Source organism: Neolamprologus brichardi, chromosome 19 (assembly GCF_056152115.1).
Source record: "Neolamprologus brichardi isolate AB-2024 chromosome 19, ASM5615211v1, whole genome shotgun sequence".
In the NCBI taxonomy this organism is placed as follows: domain Eukaryota; kingdom Metazoa; phylum Chordata; class Actinopteri; order Cichliformes; family Cichlidae; genus Neolamprologus; species Neolamprologus brichardi.
In genome coordinates this window covers 6,205,667-6,223,112 of record NC_142122.1, presented here as the reverse complement: position 1 = coordinate 6,223,112, position 17,446 = coordinate 6,205,667, and the positions used below count along the sequence as shown (strand labels likewise).

The following is a 17,446-nucleotide window of genomic DNA, read 5'->3' as shown; positions in this document are numbered from 1 at the left end:
TATCGGTAGTTTAGAAATTATTCCCTGGAATCCAAGCAGGAAATAGGATGGAAGTGCACGACCAATCATAACAGTCGATCTGATGTCACTGCTGGAAAACAAGCATCGTTTTGCATAGCTCACCCTATTTACTTGAAAGATTAAGTACACACCATGTTTTCCCTCAGTCGTTCATTTTCAGCCTGCGAGTCAGTTTGATATGTTTTTAGTGTTTCCTTCACTAAACATTACTCCCTATCTGAGAACACCCACAACTTACATTTAGTCTTTCGCTTCATGTTAACAAGAAAGAACTTCCAGCCCAGAAAGGTGCTGTAATTTCCCAGTAATTACAGCAGCTTTCCTGAGTCAAGAGCTGTCATTATGTTACCCTTCAGCTTGAGTTCATAGGAATCAATAAAATTGCAGAGTGAAGAAAGATCACTCTCCTTCTGTGTTTCTTTGATGTCAGTTGCTTTGTAAAACCAAACTGTCAAACGAATCATGCTCCAAGGCAGATGACGAAAAGCTCATGCTCGGGCGTTTGTTCACACCCTGATCCAACATAAGGCTCCATTTGGCTTCTCTGGAAAAGTCATATACATTCAGTGGTCACTTTATAAGGTACGCTTTGATAGTACTTGGTTACTTCAGATCAAAATTTCCTTCTAATTGATACTAGTGGGTTATAGTGGTCATTAGTTGAGATTGCGTAACGGTACCAACACTCCTAGTGGGCTGCTGGAGGCCTACAGTGGGTAAAGATGACGTGTAGAGGCCCCAACCAAAGTATGTCTCCCACCTGTAGATAGGGATACTGGGGCAGGTATCCTGTGGGCACACTGTAGGCATACTGGAGCAAAACCATACGTTAATGAATTGACTGTGGGGCTGAGTGAGCTAACATCTATTCACAGTCAGTAAATAAAAATTGTATCAGGTGGTAACAATTATAATGGTAATATAGAATAATTTAAATCCACATAGTATCATAAATAAATACTACCGTTGTGGTCAAAAATGTATATGTACTCACCATGGACATGAATGCAATGGTAATTTGTGGCTTTTAATGATTTAGCTGTTATATTCCAGAGTGCAATGATTGTACAGCATACATCTTCAGTCCCCCTTTTCACTGAGAGTACTGTCTGCATTCAATTATTAGTTATTCAATTATTCGTTATTATTCATCTCTGGCTGTCTTTTTCCTGTCTTTCTGCCCTCACCATAACCGGCCGCGGCTCAAAGGGGGTCAAATGATTGTTGGGGTTCTCTCTCTTTTCTCCGTGTTACTGTAGAGTCTTTACCTTACAGTAAAAAGCGCTTTCAGGCAACTGTTGTTGTGATTGGTGCTATATAAATAAAATTGAATTGAATCTTTAATCATTTTAAAAACAAGAATTGCAAAATTATTTCGGATTTCCTCCACCAAATGCTTTTGATAGCTACCAACACGTTTCTGACATAATTCTGTCAGGATATCTGACGACTCCTGTTGGCGACATTTGCAGAGTTCATTTAAATTACTTGGATTCCTCGCACAGACATAACTTTTAAGCATAGTCCACACATTTTCAATAGGCTTGAAGTCGGGGTTTTGGGAATGTTAATTACTTTTAGATCAAGTTGCTTCCATTGAAGGATGCAGCCTTGATGTTTGTGAAAGGTTTGCCTCTAATGGCTAAGAGCACAATATCGAGGCATAATTCATCATAAGTCATTGTATTTAATAATTGTATGTGAAATATATTTTGAATCCAAAGAGTCTCCCTAGGCTAATAGAAATCATTGTTCACAATATTATCTCTTTTTATTAAATTAAAAAAAAATCTTCAGGTTAGATTGAAACAATTAAAATTAAAAAATAAAACAAACATGTGGTATCTGCATATTTTGATTACCACATATATACATATATATACACACATATATATATAGATAGATAGATATAATGCGGTGTAATTGCCATAACTATACAGCAGTTCATTGAGTTTTAAGCAGGGATTAAAGAAAGTGGACAAAAACAATCTGGTGCAAAGTTTCGGTGCCTTCATTTAATGAGCAATTAAATCTGAAATCTGGCAGGCATCTTAATGCATAGTACTGAGGAAAGAATGATTATTTTTTCTGTGATCCATCCTGATGTTACTTAGGGTGATGGCAGACACTTGCTCAGCAATGAGAAATTAATGATAATCCATGTCCTCTTACATTCATGGTGCAGATGTAACCAAAGCTCTGGTAATTCCGTATCCAGCCAGGACTACAGAGTATAGACAGAATGACTTTAAACAGCTCAGATAACAGATGTTAGCAAACATACAAACTGTTTTTGCAAAGTGCTGTCAGCTAGCTAAATGTACAGTCTCTGTTTTTCTAAAGGAGGGAAAAAATGCTTAACAGTGAGAGGGAGTAATGTGAGAAAGATGAGATTACTTTCAAAGGTAAGGACTACTCAGAAAGGGAAATGTTATAAAGTGGAAATTTAAATCTTACATAAAATGGGTTAATCCACTCCACAGTTTTTAATTTAAACATTTTGTCTAACTAGTTCACTTTTTTGTAATCAAATGTAAACCAGCAACAGGATTCTTGTTGAAAAATGTGTATCACTGAGGAGTCGTATTTTGGATCCAAAGGTCTGCAGAACAGCATGTCAGTATTTGTTGTTGGGTTTTTCAATGTTTTTTTCTGTTGATAGAAAACGTGGCCTTTTTCTGTGTTTCCAGAAGTAGAAAAGTCTTTAAAAGTGGTGATAACTTTAGAAACACATACTGGTTCTAGAAGGAAGCATGCGGCTGCTTCTTCCCATGTGGCCTTTACATAAGCCTCTGTCTCCTTCCACGCTGAATCATCACCTCAGTATCCTGCTGCCCTCTTCACCACAATTACACACCCCACGATGTACCTTTTGAGACCTCCCTCTGTACTATGTTAACCCTCCATCACCTATCAGCCCCAAGGGCCTATTTTAGTGAAGATGAAAGCATGGCAACTCCTTTGATAGCACAATTATTACATGAATTTCCCTTGGTAAGCTACAGGGAAAGGAATAGATGAAAACAACACTGCATTTGCTGTTAAATCTCACCTGCTGTCAATGTGAAACTCAATTTTGTTTGCGTGTAGCGGCTGGAGTAAGCTGATAATGTGTCCTACACTGTAAAAATAATATTGTAGAATTCACGGTGAATTACTGGCAGCTGTGGTTGCCAGAATTTCACCGTGAAAAATAAATTGTAAATGGTATGCTATTTTGGTAACCTTAAATTTCACAGTAAATAATAATAATTATTTTTTTACAGTAAATGACTGAATTTAAGCATAAATTCATGTGAAAACAACAGACATTCCGTTAACCTGATTACAGTCTTACTTTGTTAAATATAGTGAAACTGTATAACATAATACTGTATCATACCTAAAAAGTTGAATATTACGGTAAATTACTGGCAGCTGTGGTTGCCAGAATTTCACCGTGGAAAATATAGTGATAATGTAAAATATATAACGGTATACTTTGTTGATAAATGTAAAATTTACAATAAAGAATCATAAACCTGTTCATGGTAACGGATGTAAAAGCAACAAACACTCCATTAACCTGATTACAGTTTTGCATTGTAAAATACAGTAAAACTGTATAAAATAAATATTAAAAAGTTGAATATTATGGTAAAATACTGGCAGCTGTGGTTGCCAGAATTTCACCGTGGAAAATATAGTGATAATGCAGAATACATAACGGTATACTTGTTGATAAATGTAAAATTCTGGAGCCTATCCCAGCTTTCATAGGACGAGAGGCGGGGTACACCCTGGACAAGTCGCCAGTCTGTCACAGGGCTAACACACAGGAACAGACAACCATTCGCACTCACATTTACACCTATGGGCAATTTGGATTAACCAATTAACCTATCCCCACAAACTGCATGTCTTTGGACCCTTAGTGACTTCACTGACTTGGCACAGAAATCAAAAAGGAACATTGTCTTTAGCTGCTCCTGGTAAATTAAACTAGTGTTTGTTTCACACTAAAGCTAGCTAAAATCTTCAACCTGCTGCATTAGCATGAACTTTCCAGAAAACTAAACAGGACTAAAGGCGAAGCCTGTGACAGAGGAACGCTTTCAATGCAACAAGAAAACTGACTAAGCGAGCTATGGTTACAGCTGGTATACGTTTCAAGTCTACAACATAGTACCCTCCTCATCTAAGTTTTATGTATATATATACATATGTGACGGTTTAGACACGTGATGCATTGTCTCCCAAACGTGCATGGACTTTAAGGAAACTGATTGTTACACACTGTAAACCCCAACAGTATACCTGACTTATAAAGTTTGTGGATACAACAATTGAAATTCGTCACAAAGTTGAAACAACTTAAAACTTTTCTGTTCTGTTAACGATTCAAACAGTTATAATTGTACATGGCTTAGAAGTTAAGAGTAAATACTGCTTTTTTAATTATGATTTTTGAGTAAATGTTTTTTTTTTCGAGCTCCGCATGTGTACGTCATGACGTCATGACGTTTTCTCTCTAACCTGAACGACGTTGACAGAAAATTATGTTCAATATGGCTGCCCTTCTCGAGCGACTGGAGAGCACATTTGGAGAAACTTGTAAGTAAAACGGAACCTTCGTTATGTTTATTTTTTCTGTAAAAAAGCAAGTATATTAATATGTTGAAGCCAATAACTTGTTTTCGAATGCACTTTTGTGTTAAACAGCACAGACCCAGGTAGTGAATAGTTGTTCGCGGTTGTTCGCGCTCTTTTTCAAACCGATGATGTCGTCATTTTTACAGTTTTAACCGATTAAAACACAGTTTTAATAAGAATTGCACATAAAGAAAGTGTCTTAGTGATATTTTAACGACCCATTGCCAACGCAAGAAAGTTGGCGTTTTTACAACAGCAGCCTCATTGTTCGGCAGGTTTTTTTTTTCTTCTCATTAGCATCATTCAAAAGTGACTTAGCTAGCAGTGGCAACTTCTATCTTAAACAATTAAAAGTAATACCCAGATTGAAATATAGCAAGGTGTTGTATATTTAGTGTGCTGATAAGGTTTTCAGTATTTTTATTTTTTATTCCAAGGCTGAAGACCGAAGAAAAAAACTTAAGACTGCAAGTAATTTCAGGTGGAGACAGTAAACACAGGTGAGTTGAAAGATCTATTGAAGAGTCCTTTCTTCATGGCCATTAAAACATTTGTAGGTTAAAAGACCTGGTTTTTTTTTCTTCTTTTTAATCATGCCCCTGCTTTGTCACACTGAATCATGTTGAAAAGATATATTTTCATGGCTCCCCCCATTACCATTACCTTGTACTTCTTTCAACCGGTCTATTTTATTTTGTGACATTAACATCTTAAATGTACCCCGCCAGTATAATTATTAATAGCTGTGTTATTATTTATAATGCATCTTTTTATCATGTGCAGATCTACCAAGGGTCGGTGGCACAGTTCAACCTTTGTGGTAAGTTATAACACTTCATATTTAGTCACATAAGTAAGTTGTTTCATCAGTTGTTGCGTTCTTATAAAATAATTTTGTATAATTGTACAAAATTACTGAGGATACATCCAATGTGTAAATCCCAATCAACAATTTTACTGTGATATTTGCTCATGTTTAGAGAATTTCCATTATATTGGTTACTGAGTTTCCATTTTTTTGTAGGGCCAAATTTGTATTAAAAATTTATATTTTCATGTGATGTGAAAATACTCAATCATTTTTAATTTTTAAAAGAAACCATTCATTAAGTCCCTTAAAGTGCAGATTTCAGTAGTTGCTGAAATGCATATAAAATGTCCCCCAAAAACCGTCTTCATACGTTGATTGGGGTATTTCAAAATTAAAAATGTTTAGAAACCCAAATTTTGACTGAAAGTTTCATAATCTGGACGTGTGATGTAACTGAAGGGAGTTGTATGTTATGCGCTGTTGGCAGTAGGTGGTGTTCGTGAGCGTTAGTGTGTTTACTATGATTATATTGCATTTATTTTTCTTAAAAATACAAAATTATTGTGTTTGTGGAAGCTGTACAAACACCAGCCTGTGTGTCAGGACTAGGGCTGGGTATCGTCACTGATTTCGTGAATCGATTCAATTCCGATTCACAAGGTCCCGAATCGATTCGATTTAATTCGATTCGATTCAATTCGATTTGAATCTGGGAAATTTTGACAGTCAGAAATATTATAATTCAGAACAGTATATTTACATATTTTTGTATCTATAAAAAGGAAGCTGACACACGCAAGACTTTATCAAAGGTGTGAGCATCACAGCAGATGCTTTTGTGTTAAAGTAGCTGAGGATAAAACACAGAAAAACATGAAGGCGATTTTCCTGGCCTGGGATTTTATAAAAATATTCTGCAGTACATCAAACACGAAAGAAAACCATTAATCAACATATGAACATTACCTCTGATGTTATTAGAGACACGGCTAAGCGTTTTGCATAATTTTAAAAAGTTTAAATTTGTTCAGTATTGAACGGCAGAAATTAGGTTTTCTTTTCGGAAGTATATAAAACAAAGAAAAAAAACGTTGGCCGACAGCGCTGTAAACAATGGTAGACTTGTGCGTAACAAGCAAGTGAATAATGCAGAAAACAGATTTTTAGACGGGAAACTGTTCTTGAAGTACAGGGAGAGAGAGAGAGCTGTGCATCGTGGTCGAAGCAAAACAGTAAAAGTAAGAGTGAATACATGACGGTGTTAATGTGAAGCGTAGTTTGGATCTTCTTTTGCTGCTGGTTCGGTCAATATTGTTTGGAGAGACATCAAACTAACAGCTTTAGAATCAGCTCATAAAGGGCGTGAACACAAAGCGCGGACCCGCCGACAGATCAGAATCAGTGAGCTGTCGGCTTTCAGCCCCGACTGTGAGAAAGGCGACATCTAACTGATTTTGATCCGCGGGTTGCGCTGTGTGTTTAAGTCTTTGTGCAGAATTGGTGTTCCTGCTCTCATTTACTGTCTTAGCTGTTTGGTGGTTGTTGAAATTTTGTGAGATTTCACCAGAGATTCTGGCATTTCCGGCAAAATAAATTTATATTAAAAAATCGATTCAGGATTTTAATGAATCAATTTTACGTTATCCAAGCCAGAATCGATTTTAATCGATGAATCGATTATAAAAACCCATCCCTAATAATAAGGTTAATGGTATGATGTACAGTGCTTATGAGACAATTCATTTTTTTTAAAAATCATCTCCATTCCTTGTTTTATTCATAGGATGATGGCAGTATCCCAAAAGTTCCTGCTGAGAGTTCACCTCACCACAGATGTTGTTGTGAAGGTTTCTCTAATTAAGCGGCCTGAGTCGGTGAAAGAACTAATCACCATACTCCGTGAGAAGCTCAACCCTAGGCTGGACTTTGAGTTTACCTTACAATACAAAGACCCCGACTTTGATGGGCAACTTACCTGCCTACTGGATATTCAAGAGTTGCCGGAGAAGGGCACACTAAAAGTAGTGAGATCTGAAAGTGATGTCAGTTCTTGTGCAAGTTCTGATACAGACATCCTTCCTCATGTGCCTTTAGCTCAGCGTCTGAAGTGTTGGCCTGACACTTTCCCAGTACCTACCTTTTCTTACGAAGTTGAACATGTACTTGAGGAGGGAAATAGAGCCTTTGAGATGTCTGGAAAACATCTGAAGTTGACTCGAGCCCAAAAGCACAACATCTTGGAGACCATGGCTTCAGCGATGCACACCTTCAAAGCCTATCCGAGTGATGGAGATGTCGGTTTGGCAGCAGAAGCTCTTGTTACCACTCATCCATGTCTTAAAGAGCCTGGAAGTAGGAATGGAAGTTATGGTTGGAAGACCAGTTTAAAATTCAAGATGGGAAAGTATCGCACCAAGCTAGTAAGATCTGGATGTGTGGAGGTGTCCGTCAACGCTGGCAGGAGGAGTGTTAACAACCCTGAAGGAGAGCACCCCCACTCAAACATAAAAAGAGCCAGTAGAGCTGAGGTGAACTACCTCCCAAACTTTCCAAGAGGAGAAGATCAGGTCAGTTTGGAGGATATGAGAGTCCAGATAAAAAATGAGGTTGAGAAGACTGAGCCCAACAAAATAATGATTGAAAAACTGATGCAGACTACCTTTCCACTTCGTCGCCATGAAATTGTTCAAGACAACCCAATGGTAAAGAACTTCTTAGAGAAATGGCCTGCTCTGCTATTTGACTCTCAGGTATCTGTGCTTTGATTTTTTTTTTCTTCTTCAGTTTAACATGAAACAATGCAAGTTCAGCAGATCTCTTCAGATTCAGATAATAAATAAATAACAAATAAATAAATAATAGATAACAAACAAAAATATATTTCAGCTTTGTGATACACTTGTGCTTGTGGTTCGGGTCCAATTTAAAAAAAAAAAAAAAAAAAAAACTTAATAGGACATCTATAAAACAAGGTTAGACAGAAGTTGGGCAATTCCTCTTTAATGATAAGATGTAAATTTGGTCAGTAATTTGGCTTCATGTTGATGTTTTTGTTCCTGTTTTATTTTAGATTTGTGCGGAGTTCCACCGAGTCACAAACATCAACCTGCGGAACCAGTTCTACGCTGAACTTGACAGACACACACCACGACTCATGGCTCTATACAGACAGAAGGCTGCACGGACTGGCAAGATATCGGAGGCTCTGCGAACCATCCTGAATCATTATGATCTTCAGGTGAATATTGATAATGATAAAATTAACACAAATTAAACGTTTCACTGATAAAAACTCAATTTTTTCCTTGCTTTGAACATCTGTGTTCTATACAGATTACAGCTCTGATCTGTTATTATTTTAAAATACTGTGTAGGATTTTTGTCAAATGAGTAAGATACAGACTCTTTGTCATAAGAGACAGAAAGGTTGTCTTAAAAGAAATGTCTCCAAAATTATGTAGAGTCACATGCCATGCAGTTTCATAAACATCCCCAAAGAATGACACCTGAAAACTTTGTGTTCAATGAACTTTTCTTTTCCCTTTTTAGGAGGCGCCTGATGTCAACGTGAAACGCACTGCAGTGCTTCGTGCCCTTCCTGTATACCTGCGGGAGGAGGACCCAGAATTCTTTAAGACATGTAATGTAAGTGTATTTTTGCATCACTTAAATTCTGCCAGTGAGATAAAACACCATGTTTTTTTTTAAAAATACAATTTAATACCCTAGCAGCTACCAAATTGTACAAGCAAAATACCCTCTCTTTAGAAAACCCTCACACACACACACACACACACACAGAGTCAGGAGCAGGGCACAGGCGTATCACAGCACTTCGGCTACGCTGCAGGTGGCCCCAAAAACAAGGCTGAAGTCAAGATTTAGTTTCTTTTTGAGATAAAGTCATAAAATAAAAAATTACTTCTTTTTTTTTTTTTTTTAGAAAAATAACAAACATACTAATTATGTAATGACAGAAGCTAACGCGTTAATGTACATTTTTCAAAAAAGTAGAGTACCCTAACCCGTTACAAAGTAACCCACTACACTGCTGAATTTTTTGCTAGATTACAGGTCTTGCTTGTCACATTCTCTCAAACCAACCTTACTTATTGATACTGTGTCTATTCCAGGCGGACACATTGGATGAGTCGACCCTCATTGACACTCCAGTTGCCCTTCTCACAGTGGTTACCGACGGCACTTCCCAGACCAGTTCTGTCCATTTTACTTCCTCAAGCATGGCCGTTGTGGTGGAAGGCGACTTGGTGATGCGTGATATTCCCAGATTTGCAGATGCATTTGCCTTATTGTTTGGCTTGATCTATGCTCTGCATTTAGACTACCCCAGGAAGCTGGTTCACACATTTACCTTTGTCCAAAAAATCTTCATGGGGCTTGATGACGGCAAACCCCTGAAACCCTGCCTACATGCTCTTAAAAATGATTTGTTGCTGAAAGAGTAGTTTTGGAAGGAATATAAGGCAATGTTTGTTAGGACATGCACTCTGTTACTGAGCACTTTGTTTGAAGCACTTTATTTAAAGCACTTTAAGTTTACTACAGGCTTTGGGTGGATTTAACTCCATCAGTTTACCTAATTTTCCTATACTTGCCTGCCTGTTCTTGTTATTTGTAAGATGATCATCTTTATTTGTATCCATTTTTAAAAATTGTTTTTTATTTCTTTTTCAAACAAAAGTGATTAGTATTTGAATTTTTATTTTGAATTTTTGTGTATTTTGAGAAAGATGCTATTAGGACTGATGTTGTCCTTTGTGATTTTACAAAAAGATGTTCTACACCGAATTTATAATGCTCACTTTATGGTGCCCATGTCCATGTTAATGGTTTTATAAAAACATTTGTGATGTTTTTACATTTCCATAAAAAAATGTTAAATAAACAAAATGTAAAGTAAATGAATTTCTCAAATTTTTTTTACTAGTCTAAACTCAAACATTTAAAAATAAATATCTTTTAATTAATAATCATATAATTTGCGTTTAGGTTGTAATATAATTGCATTGTGTTGGATCAAAATAGTAAACTACAAAAAACACAAAAATATTAAAATTAAAGTATATAGTTTTTAAGTAAAGCTCAATTAATAAAATAAAAATATAATTAAAAAATTTTAAGTTAACAATAAATACAAATTTTGAGTACCCCCATACTTAGAAGAGATGAGTTTGTGTACTTAAAACTTTTGAGGTAATCAGTTTCCACAAATGTTTTAAGTTCAGTGAACTGATTCGGGTTTACAGTGCAGCTTTTATAATACATTCGTTGAGTGCTATTGACCTTGCAAACTACACCAGTTTATTAACATTATTTCATTATTTTTTTGTATTTCATTTTGATCAATTAATTTTAATTTCAGCAGGTGGTATCACACTCAAACAGATTGAACACAGACTGAACAGTGGAAAATCCTCCCTATACCACAAAATATTTTTTTCATTGTAAATAGCTGTGCTATACTCGGTGAGACTCTAGAACTTAAAGAAATATACATATTTTTTTATTATTAGTAATTGTTTGTATGTACTGTTAACATATACTGTTTTATCAAAAAGCCTGAGCTTGTTAATATTAAAAACATTTCACCGTAATTTTCACAATAATTCTAACAATGTTTTGACATTTTGTTAAAATTGTTAAAGTACGGTATGTTTTAGGTAATTAATATACAGTTGTAAATCGTAAATTCAAATGAAAAAAGGAGGAAAGATTGTCATTCATACAGAGTTATTATGTAAATTGTAGGGTGATTAATTGTAAATAATGTTACAAGACAATGTGCCATATTACAGTACATTAATATATTTTCAACAGTGTAAAAATAAAAGCAAATCACAGTTTTTCAATTTACAGAAATGTAATATTACAATCAATTACTCTTTTTTATTTAATGGTAATTCACTGTTGCCATTTTACAGTTATTAACTGTAATTTTTATGTACATTTCTTACAGTGTAGGATATGGCTGGTTTTACTTGTTCTCTCGAATAAGATGAAGCACAATAACAAAGCAAGTATAGAAAATAATTTATGAAGAGACGCACATTTTGATGAAACCAGATTAATCTTTAAAGCTTTCTAAAAGAGGAAGCAGTGCGTTTTGTATATATTGCATTATTTTTTTTCTATCAGCGGATTTAAAAACAATATATAAATATGAAAAAACAGTTCCAAAGCACAGCTCTAAATGTTTTACTGAAAAATTGTACTGTGTGTAATTTCCTCCTAGAATAAAATGCAGGCAATGAATGAGCCTTGAGGCTAAGGTGCCTCAGCAACAGCAACCCTGCAGAAACGAGCTTTCATCACTGCTTTCCTTCTCAAAATACCTTAGTCACAGTGGTGTTTACCTTTGGCTGTCGGATGCATACTGCCTTTAAAATTACTGCTCTCAAAACACAGTGTGCCCCAGGCTAGCGAGATCAATCCTTAGAAGGAACTTGAACCCAGCACACATAGATTTTTTCTTTTGTTAACATCAGGTCAGGGATGTGAATCTTCCTTCTGGCAGCTCGGTATAAACATGGTGGAATAACCAGCTTTGTCTCCAATCACTGGATCCAAAATACGATTAAGCTGACTTGAAGCAGCAGGAGCTTAGATATCAGTGCAAGGTGCTTCCTAGCCCTGAGAAAAATGGACCTCTCAGCAGCCTCTGACACATAATGACTCCTGCAGTAAATACTGTTTTTTGTCAGAGTTGGCTTCGTTTCTACCTCAATTAGATTACCTACGTGCGTAATTCCTCTGACGGAGATGTTTCATGAGACGGAAACCTCATCACGTGCAATTTGCCCGAACATACCTGCCACCTTTTTTATCATTAGCCGCCGACTGGTCTGGCTGGCCAAAAGCCTTGGCCGCAGACGCTGGCAAGGGAATCTCCCTCTCCTCATTCATTACTGAACCAAGAGACCTTTCACTGTTCATTTGTGTAGTCCAGAGACTCAGCGATTCCTTCGGGGTTACAAATGATGCACTATTCACTAAATTGTTCCAGCCATATTTTTCATCCACTACCCCAGTGGCCTGCCATCTTAGAGTCATCTTGTTGGAGTTCTCGCACGCCGACCTCGTATAAAACCATGCTGCTCCCTGCCCTTTGGCCATTGCTCACTTGTCAGGGCTGGCTAAAGAAAGTCCAGTGTTGTGTGAAATGACCAAGGACCTGTCTGCTCAACTTCTGAAACCTTAGAAACAGCTGCACCTCAATGAGCATACAATTTTCTTTCCCCGGTGAGCCTTTCATTCTATAGAGCCTCAGGATGCCACACACAACCCTGCTGTTCCTCTGTCCCCCATTTCTACCCACTGTCTTCCTTCCTGGTGTTTCCTCCCTCCTCCCACACTCTTTGTCATTGCTTTGTTTACTTACACGGTGCCTCACCGAAGCAAATGCACCTGTCCTCTGAGCAATATTTGGCATCTGGATATCTCCCTTGGCGGATGCCTTTGTAACTCATCAAATGCTCTTTTGAAGCTTGCTCAGTATTCAAGCAGTGATGCATGCCAAGGATCATCACAGGTGAAACCGTTTCAAGCGTCAGGCTGATTCAAAAGGTCAAGCTGCCACAAGCACTTTTACTAGTTAACTATGTTTAAACAGGGGGAAAAAAAAGTTCTTCCTGCATGGCGTCTGCATCATCATGCAGCAGATGGAAGCTTAGCTCAGCTTTATTATTTGATGTGTAAATCTAACATGTCCATTCACATCTGAATAATTTCTGCTGCATTCATAATAACTGTGTGATTCATAAAGTATGAAGCTTTAGTATCCCACTACTCCATATTAGAAGTTTTCTATAGATTGCAAGGGATGCATTGTATATTTAGAACAGGTGTTGTTGTTTAGTCGCGATAGGATTGTGGTTTTAAACACACTTGAATTGTTCCAAATAGATATGTTTATGAGCCTATCAGCACTGGGTTTTTTTAAATGTATCTACTATCGGGTTAAAAGTAGGAGTAAAACCATTAGAATTGGACTTTATATAACATTAATTACAAATGACACATTTAATGGCTGATACAGTTTGTTTTTTTGGCATTCCCATTGATTAAAATGAAAATCAGAACAAAATAGAAAAGACAGTGGCAAAAATGAATGTAATGTAATGCATTTTCATAAAAATAAGTGAAACGGAACTAAACAGTGCAGGACGGTGGCACAGTGGTTAGCACTCTTAGCAGTATTCACAACACTTTAAAGTAAGAAAGCCCTGAGTTTGAAGGCACCGTCTGTCTGTCCAGGGCCTTTCTGTGTGGCGTTTGCATGGAAATGTTCTCCCCATGTTTGCTGGGTGCTCCCTGGGTACTCTTGCTTCTTCCCACAGTCCAAAGACACCAGGGGTACACCCTGGACAGGTTGCCGCTCTATACAGTCAACCACTCAGAATCATCAATTAACCTAACCCCACTAACTGTGTGTCTGTGGACTGTGGGAGGAAGCCCACACAAACAGAAAGGCCAGATGGTGGAGTTGAACTTGGGACCTTCTTGCTGTGAGGCACCAATGCTAATCACCCTACGCACCACCTTGCTCCCCATTAGCTCAAATATAAATAAACTTTAAGAAAAAATTTTTTTCCTCTGCCATAAAGAGATATTCTCCAGCATGCCTGTGTCATATTTTTCCCCATTGTGTAGAAAGTTACAGTAATTTAAAATAAAAAAAAATTAAAAAGAATCAGTACAAATGGTTTGTAAGCTACAGGTCAGGAGGAAAGAGTAACTTATTTATTTTTATTCTCTTTTTATTATTCTGAGATATTATTCCCAACGTTTTTTTTTTAAAAAAATGTTTGCTTACAGTTACTTATCACATATTTTTCTGTCTTACTCACAATATTCAGTAATGACAACTACACTTTGTTCTGCTTTTTCTTAAAAATGTCAGACTGACATTGCTGGAGTAACTGATCACTGTTGTCTGGAATCCTTCCTGTAATCATTTCTACAGTACCTAGAGTTTGTTGTTTTTTTCTTTATCAGAGTGCGTTACTGGCAGATTCCCCACCAAAATGTCGACTTTCTGTTTTGCTTGATAGATGTCACATCAGTCTGAGTTATTTGTAGAAGTGAGTGGGAGTACTCTAAATGTCATTCTGATTCTCTGTTGTCTCTGTATCAGAGCTATGCAGCGCTATGATATGTTACTGATACTGGTGACCAGTATGTAGATATGGGTAGATGTTGTCATGGTATTGAAAAAGAGAAAAAAATGTCGTTACATAAATAACCATAAGCTGTGTCGTGTGCATGACAAAGAAAGAAAGTGCCAATGCAGCAGCCTTGTTCTGATGCATCTTGCAGATGCTCCATTAGACTGGCATTTTGAGAGTTTGGAGAGACTTGTTACATGTTTCACATGTTTTAGCCTGTGCCTGAGCAGTTATTGTGCCGCAGTGTGACCAGTCATCCTTTTTGTGGAAACCACTGCTGTGTCCAGTAGTGTCACCTGGCTAGGTTTGCTTCGTGTAGTAAAGCAGGTGATCCGTTTGAAAGTATCCGTGATGGTCTGTGCCGTTGGTCAGTTGTGGTTGTCTGACCTGTCTTTTGATTCCTCCTTTTAGATTCCAATATTGGCTCATCCTACTTCATCTAGAAATTTATATAAGCTTCATATTCACCCCACCCCCACCCCACCTGCATTTCAAGCATTCAACTTGGTTTTCATTTTAGTAAATTCTTTCTTCGTTTTGTTGCCACTATTCTTTATTTCAGCTTATTTCAGCTTTTTGGTTAACACTTGTATGTGTATGTGTGAAGCTTTTAAGGACCCCAGGCAAAAAAGCCTAGTCACTGTGAATGGAGATTTTAATTAAACAAACAAACCCATGTTTCTGTTTCTCAGAATTCAGTTTTGACCTAGTTAAAATTGTTACATGGCTCTTCCTTCTCTATGCTGTGAATGAACTGGCCATCAGAACCATCGCATTGGAATAAGATCATCAATGATTTGACATTTCATGTGTCAGTGGTTTCAGTTATGAGGCTAATCACTATAAATAACAAAAGACTTGTTATGTGTGTGAACTCCCCACCCCCCAAAAAACAAAAAAACAAAAAACTGTGTGTAAGTAGAAACATAACTGTCTGTGAGACAGTTATGGGTCACCTTGATAATCTATTCAATAACACAACACAGAGGGAATTGTCATTGCATTGACTTGTGCACGACCTGAGGTAATCTGCAATGCCTGTCTGAACATTGTTCTCAGAGGTCAGAGCTCTGCTGTAGCTTTAACTTTAGTTTCATTGTATAAGAACAAATGGGCCTTTGATGTCACCCATTATTAACATCTTCCTGCTGTATTCTGTCACTTGAGACTCGCAGACAGGTTTGTGTATTGGTGCATGGCCGTATGTGTCACTATGCGAAAGGATTGCTTTCTTGTCAAGGTGAGTCTGCAAGAGAATTTACTTTCTCTCCTGTGTTGTTCATATAATTTTAGGGGCGATCGTGGCTCAAGAGTTGGGAGTTCGCCTTGTAATCGGAAGGTTGTCGGTTCAAGCCCCGGCTCGGTCGTTGTGTCCTTGGGCGAGACACTTCACCCGTTGCCTACTGGTGGTGGTCAGAGGGCCTGGTGACGCCAGTGTCCGGCAGCCTCGCCTCTGTCAGTGCGCCCCAGGGTGGCTGTGGCTACAATGTAGCTGCCATCACCAGTGTGTGAATGGGTGGATGACTGAATGTGTAAAGCGCTTTGGGGTCCTTAGGGACTAGTAAAGTACAGGCCATTTACCATTTAGAAGTAAAAAGTTGCATCGATTTCTCACATCACTGCTTAGATGTTCGCTATTCTTTGTATGCCTTAAAGTTAAACGATAGAGGGGGCTAGTTTGTAATAAGAAACTTTGAAATCTGCACTATATAACATTTACTAGCCTGAGATATTTTTTTATTTTGATTGTAGTATTAATCAAATAATTTAAATACACTAAAGCTAACTCATATGGAAGGTCATTTCTTCAATCTTTAATGATTTCTGTTTATTGAAGTGAACATAAATCATGAAAGTATACTTTTGCTTCAGTGCATTACTATTTATTGGCTTTTTACTTAACTTTTTACCTTTATCGTGAGATATATAAAAGTGTTTAACATCTGTCATTTTATATGAGTGCTGTACAGCTGCTTTTTGCACCTGTTCACCATGTCTCATAATGACAGGTTGTAATACGCTGATATTGAGAACCCCTGCCTTGAGTTCAGCCTGACTATGCTGAACAATTGGACCCACTCAATAATGTATTACATCCACTTTAGCACTCAAGGAAAGAGCTATAACTCCAACTTCATCAATTCCCATTGTACTACTGCTTTTATTAGATTTGATTGCTAGAGCTTAAATGTGTTTGATTTCAAATTGTCACATTTCTGGCTTTGGCAGCTTCTAAGCCACAGTTACGACTGACGCAGTAGCCATCTCGTACAGGAACTGTTCATCAGCAGATTGCCATAAACATTTATACTTGCTTGTTTAAACGAAGACTCCGGCAAGTCAGGCGCTTCAAAAGCACAATAGCTGTAGGATTACAAGAAGTGGAAAAAGGAAGCAGAGCAGTCAGTTTTCAGTAGAAACTCTACTATCTTGTTATTCCTCCTGATAGGTCATAGGCATGTCTGTAGTGACCAGCGTGTTTGCAGATCATACCTTCAACCCAGCTGTGCAACAAGTTAAAAACTGGACACTTTTCAGGGAGGGAACTGATCAGCCAAAATTACACCAAAGCACTCTGTGTGCCAGCATATTTATGGTTGCCTATGCTGCTGCGAAGATGATAACAAAGACAATAAACTTCCTGCTGGTATTAACAAAAGACAGCAGCATCATACAGCCTCAGATTACTAGCCTTCCCCAACCTTCACCAAGACAACAACAAATGCCCTGAAAGTAGCAAATAAACTTGATCATTTTTATCATCAGGATGCTCCTATTTCTTACAAATAAACAGTAC

The 17,446-nt window shown here is 37.4% G+C and overlaps 2 protein-coding genes across 4 annotated transcripts in view; both read left to right on the top strand.

The window, feature by feature from the left end:
* Positions 1-17,446, top strand: part of alk (ALK receptor tyrosine kinase) — a 398,208-nt gene that overhangs the window by 261,912 nt on the left and 118,850 nt on the right. The gene's annotated exons all lie outside the window — the stretch shown is intronic.
* Positions 4,568-10,386, top strand: LOC148097171 (uncharacterized). 2 transcript variants are annotated; one of them, XM_087833173.1, is made up of 6 exons: positions 4,568-4,614; positions 5,091-5,153; positions 5,437-5,473; positions 8,535-8,702; positions 9,014-9,109; positions 9,598-10,386. In XM_087833173.1, exons 4-6 carry the CDS (start codon positions 8,619-8,621, stop codon positions 9,928-9,930), a joined length of 513 nt encoding a protein of 170 aa, XP_087689299.1. In that variant the 5' UTR covers positions 4,568-4,614; positions 5,091-5,153; positions 5,437-5,473; positions 8,535-8,618; the 3' UTR covers positions 9,931-10,386. The 2 variants fall into 2 exon arrangements, with proteins under 2 accessions (XP_087689299.1, XP_087689298.1); XM_087833172.1 differs by lacking the exons at positions 4,568-4,614; positions 5,091-5,153; positions 5,437-5,473 and adding an exon at positions 7,337-8,214.

Bases quoted from the DNA above. Each gene is read 5' to 3' on its own strand.
- LOC148097171 (XM_087833172.1), top strand. From the start codon at position 7,654: ATGTCTGGAAAACATCTGAAGTTGACTCGAGCCCAAAAGCACAACATC. The intron at 8,215-8,534 runs GTATCTGTGCTT...GTTTTATTTTAG, and splicing joins CTCTGCTATTTGACTCTCAG to ATTTGTGCGGAGTTCCACCG. The intron at 8,703-9,013 runs GTGAATATTGAT...TTCCCTTTTTAG, and splicing joins TGAATCATTATGATCTTCAG to GAGGCGCCTGATGTCAACGT.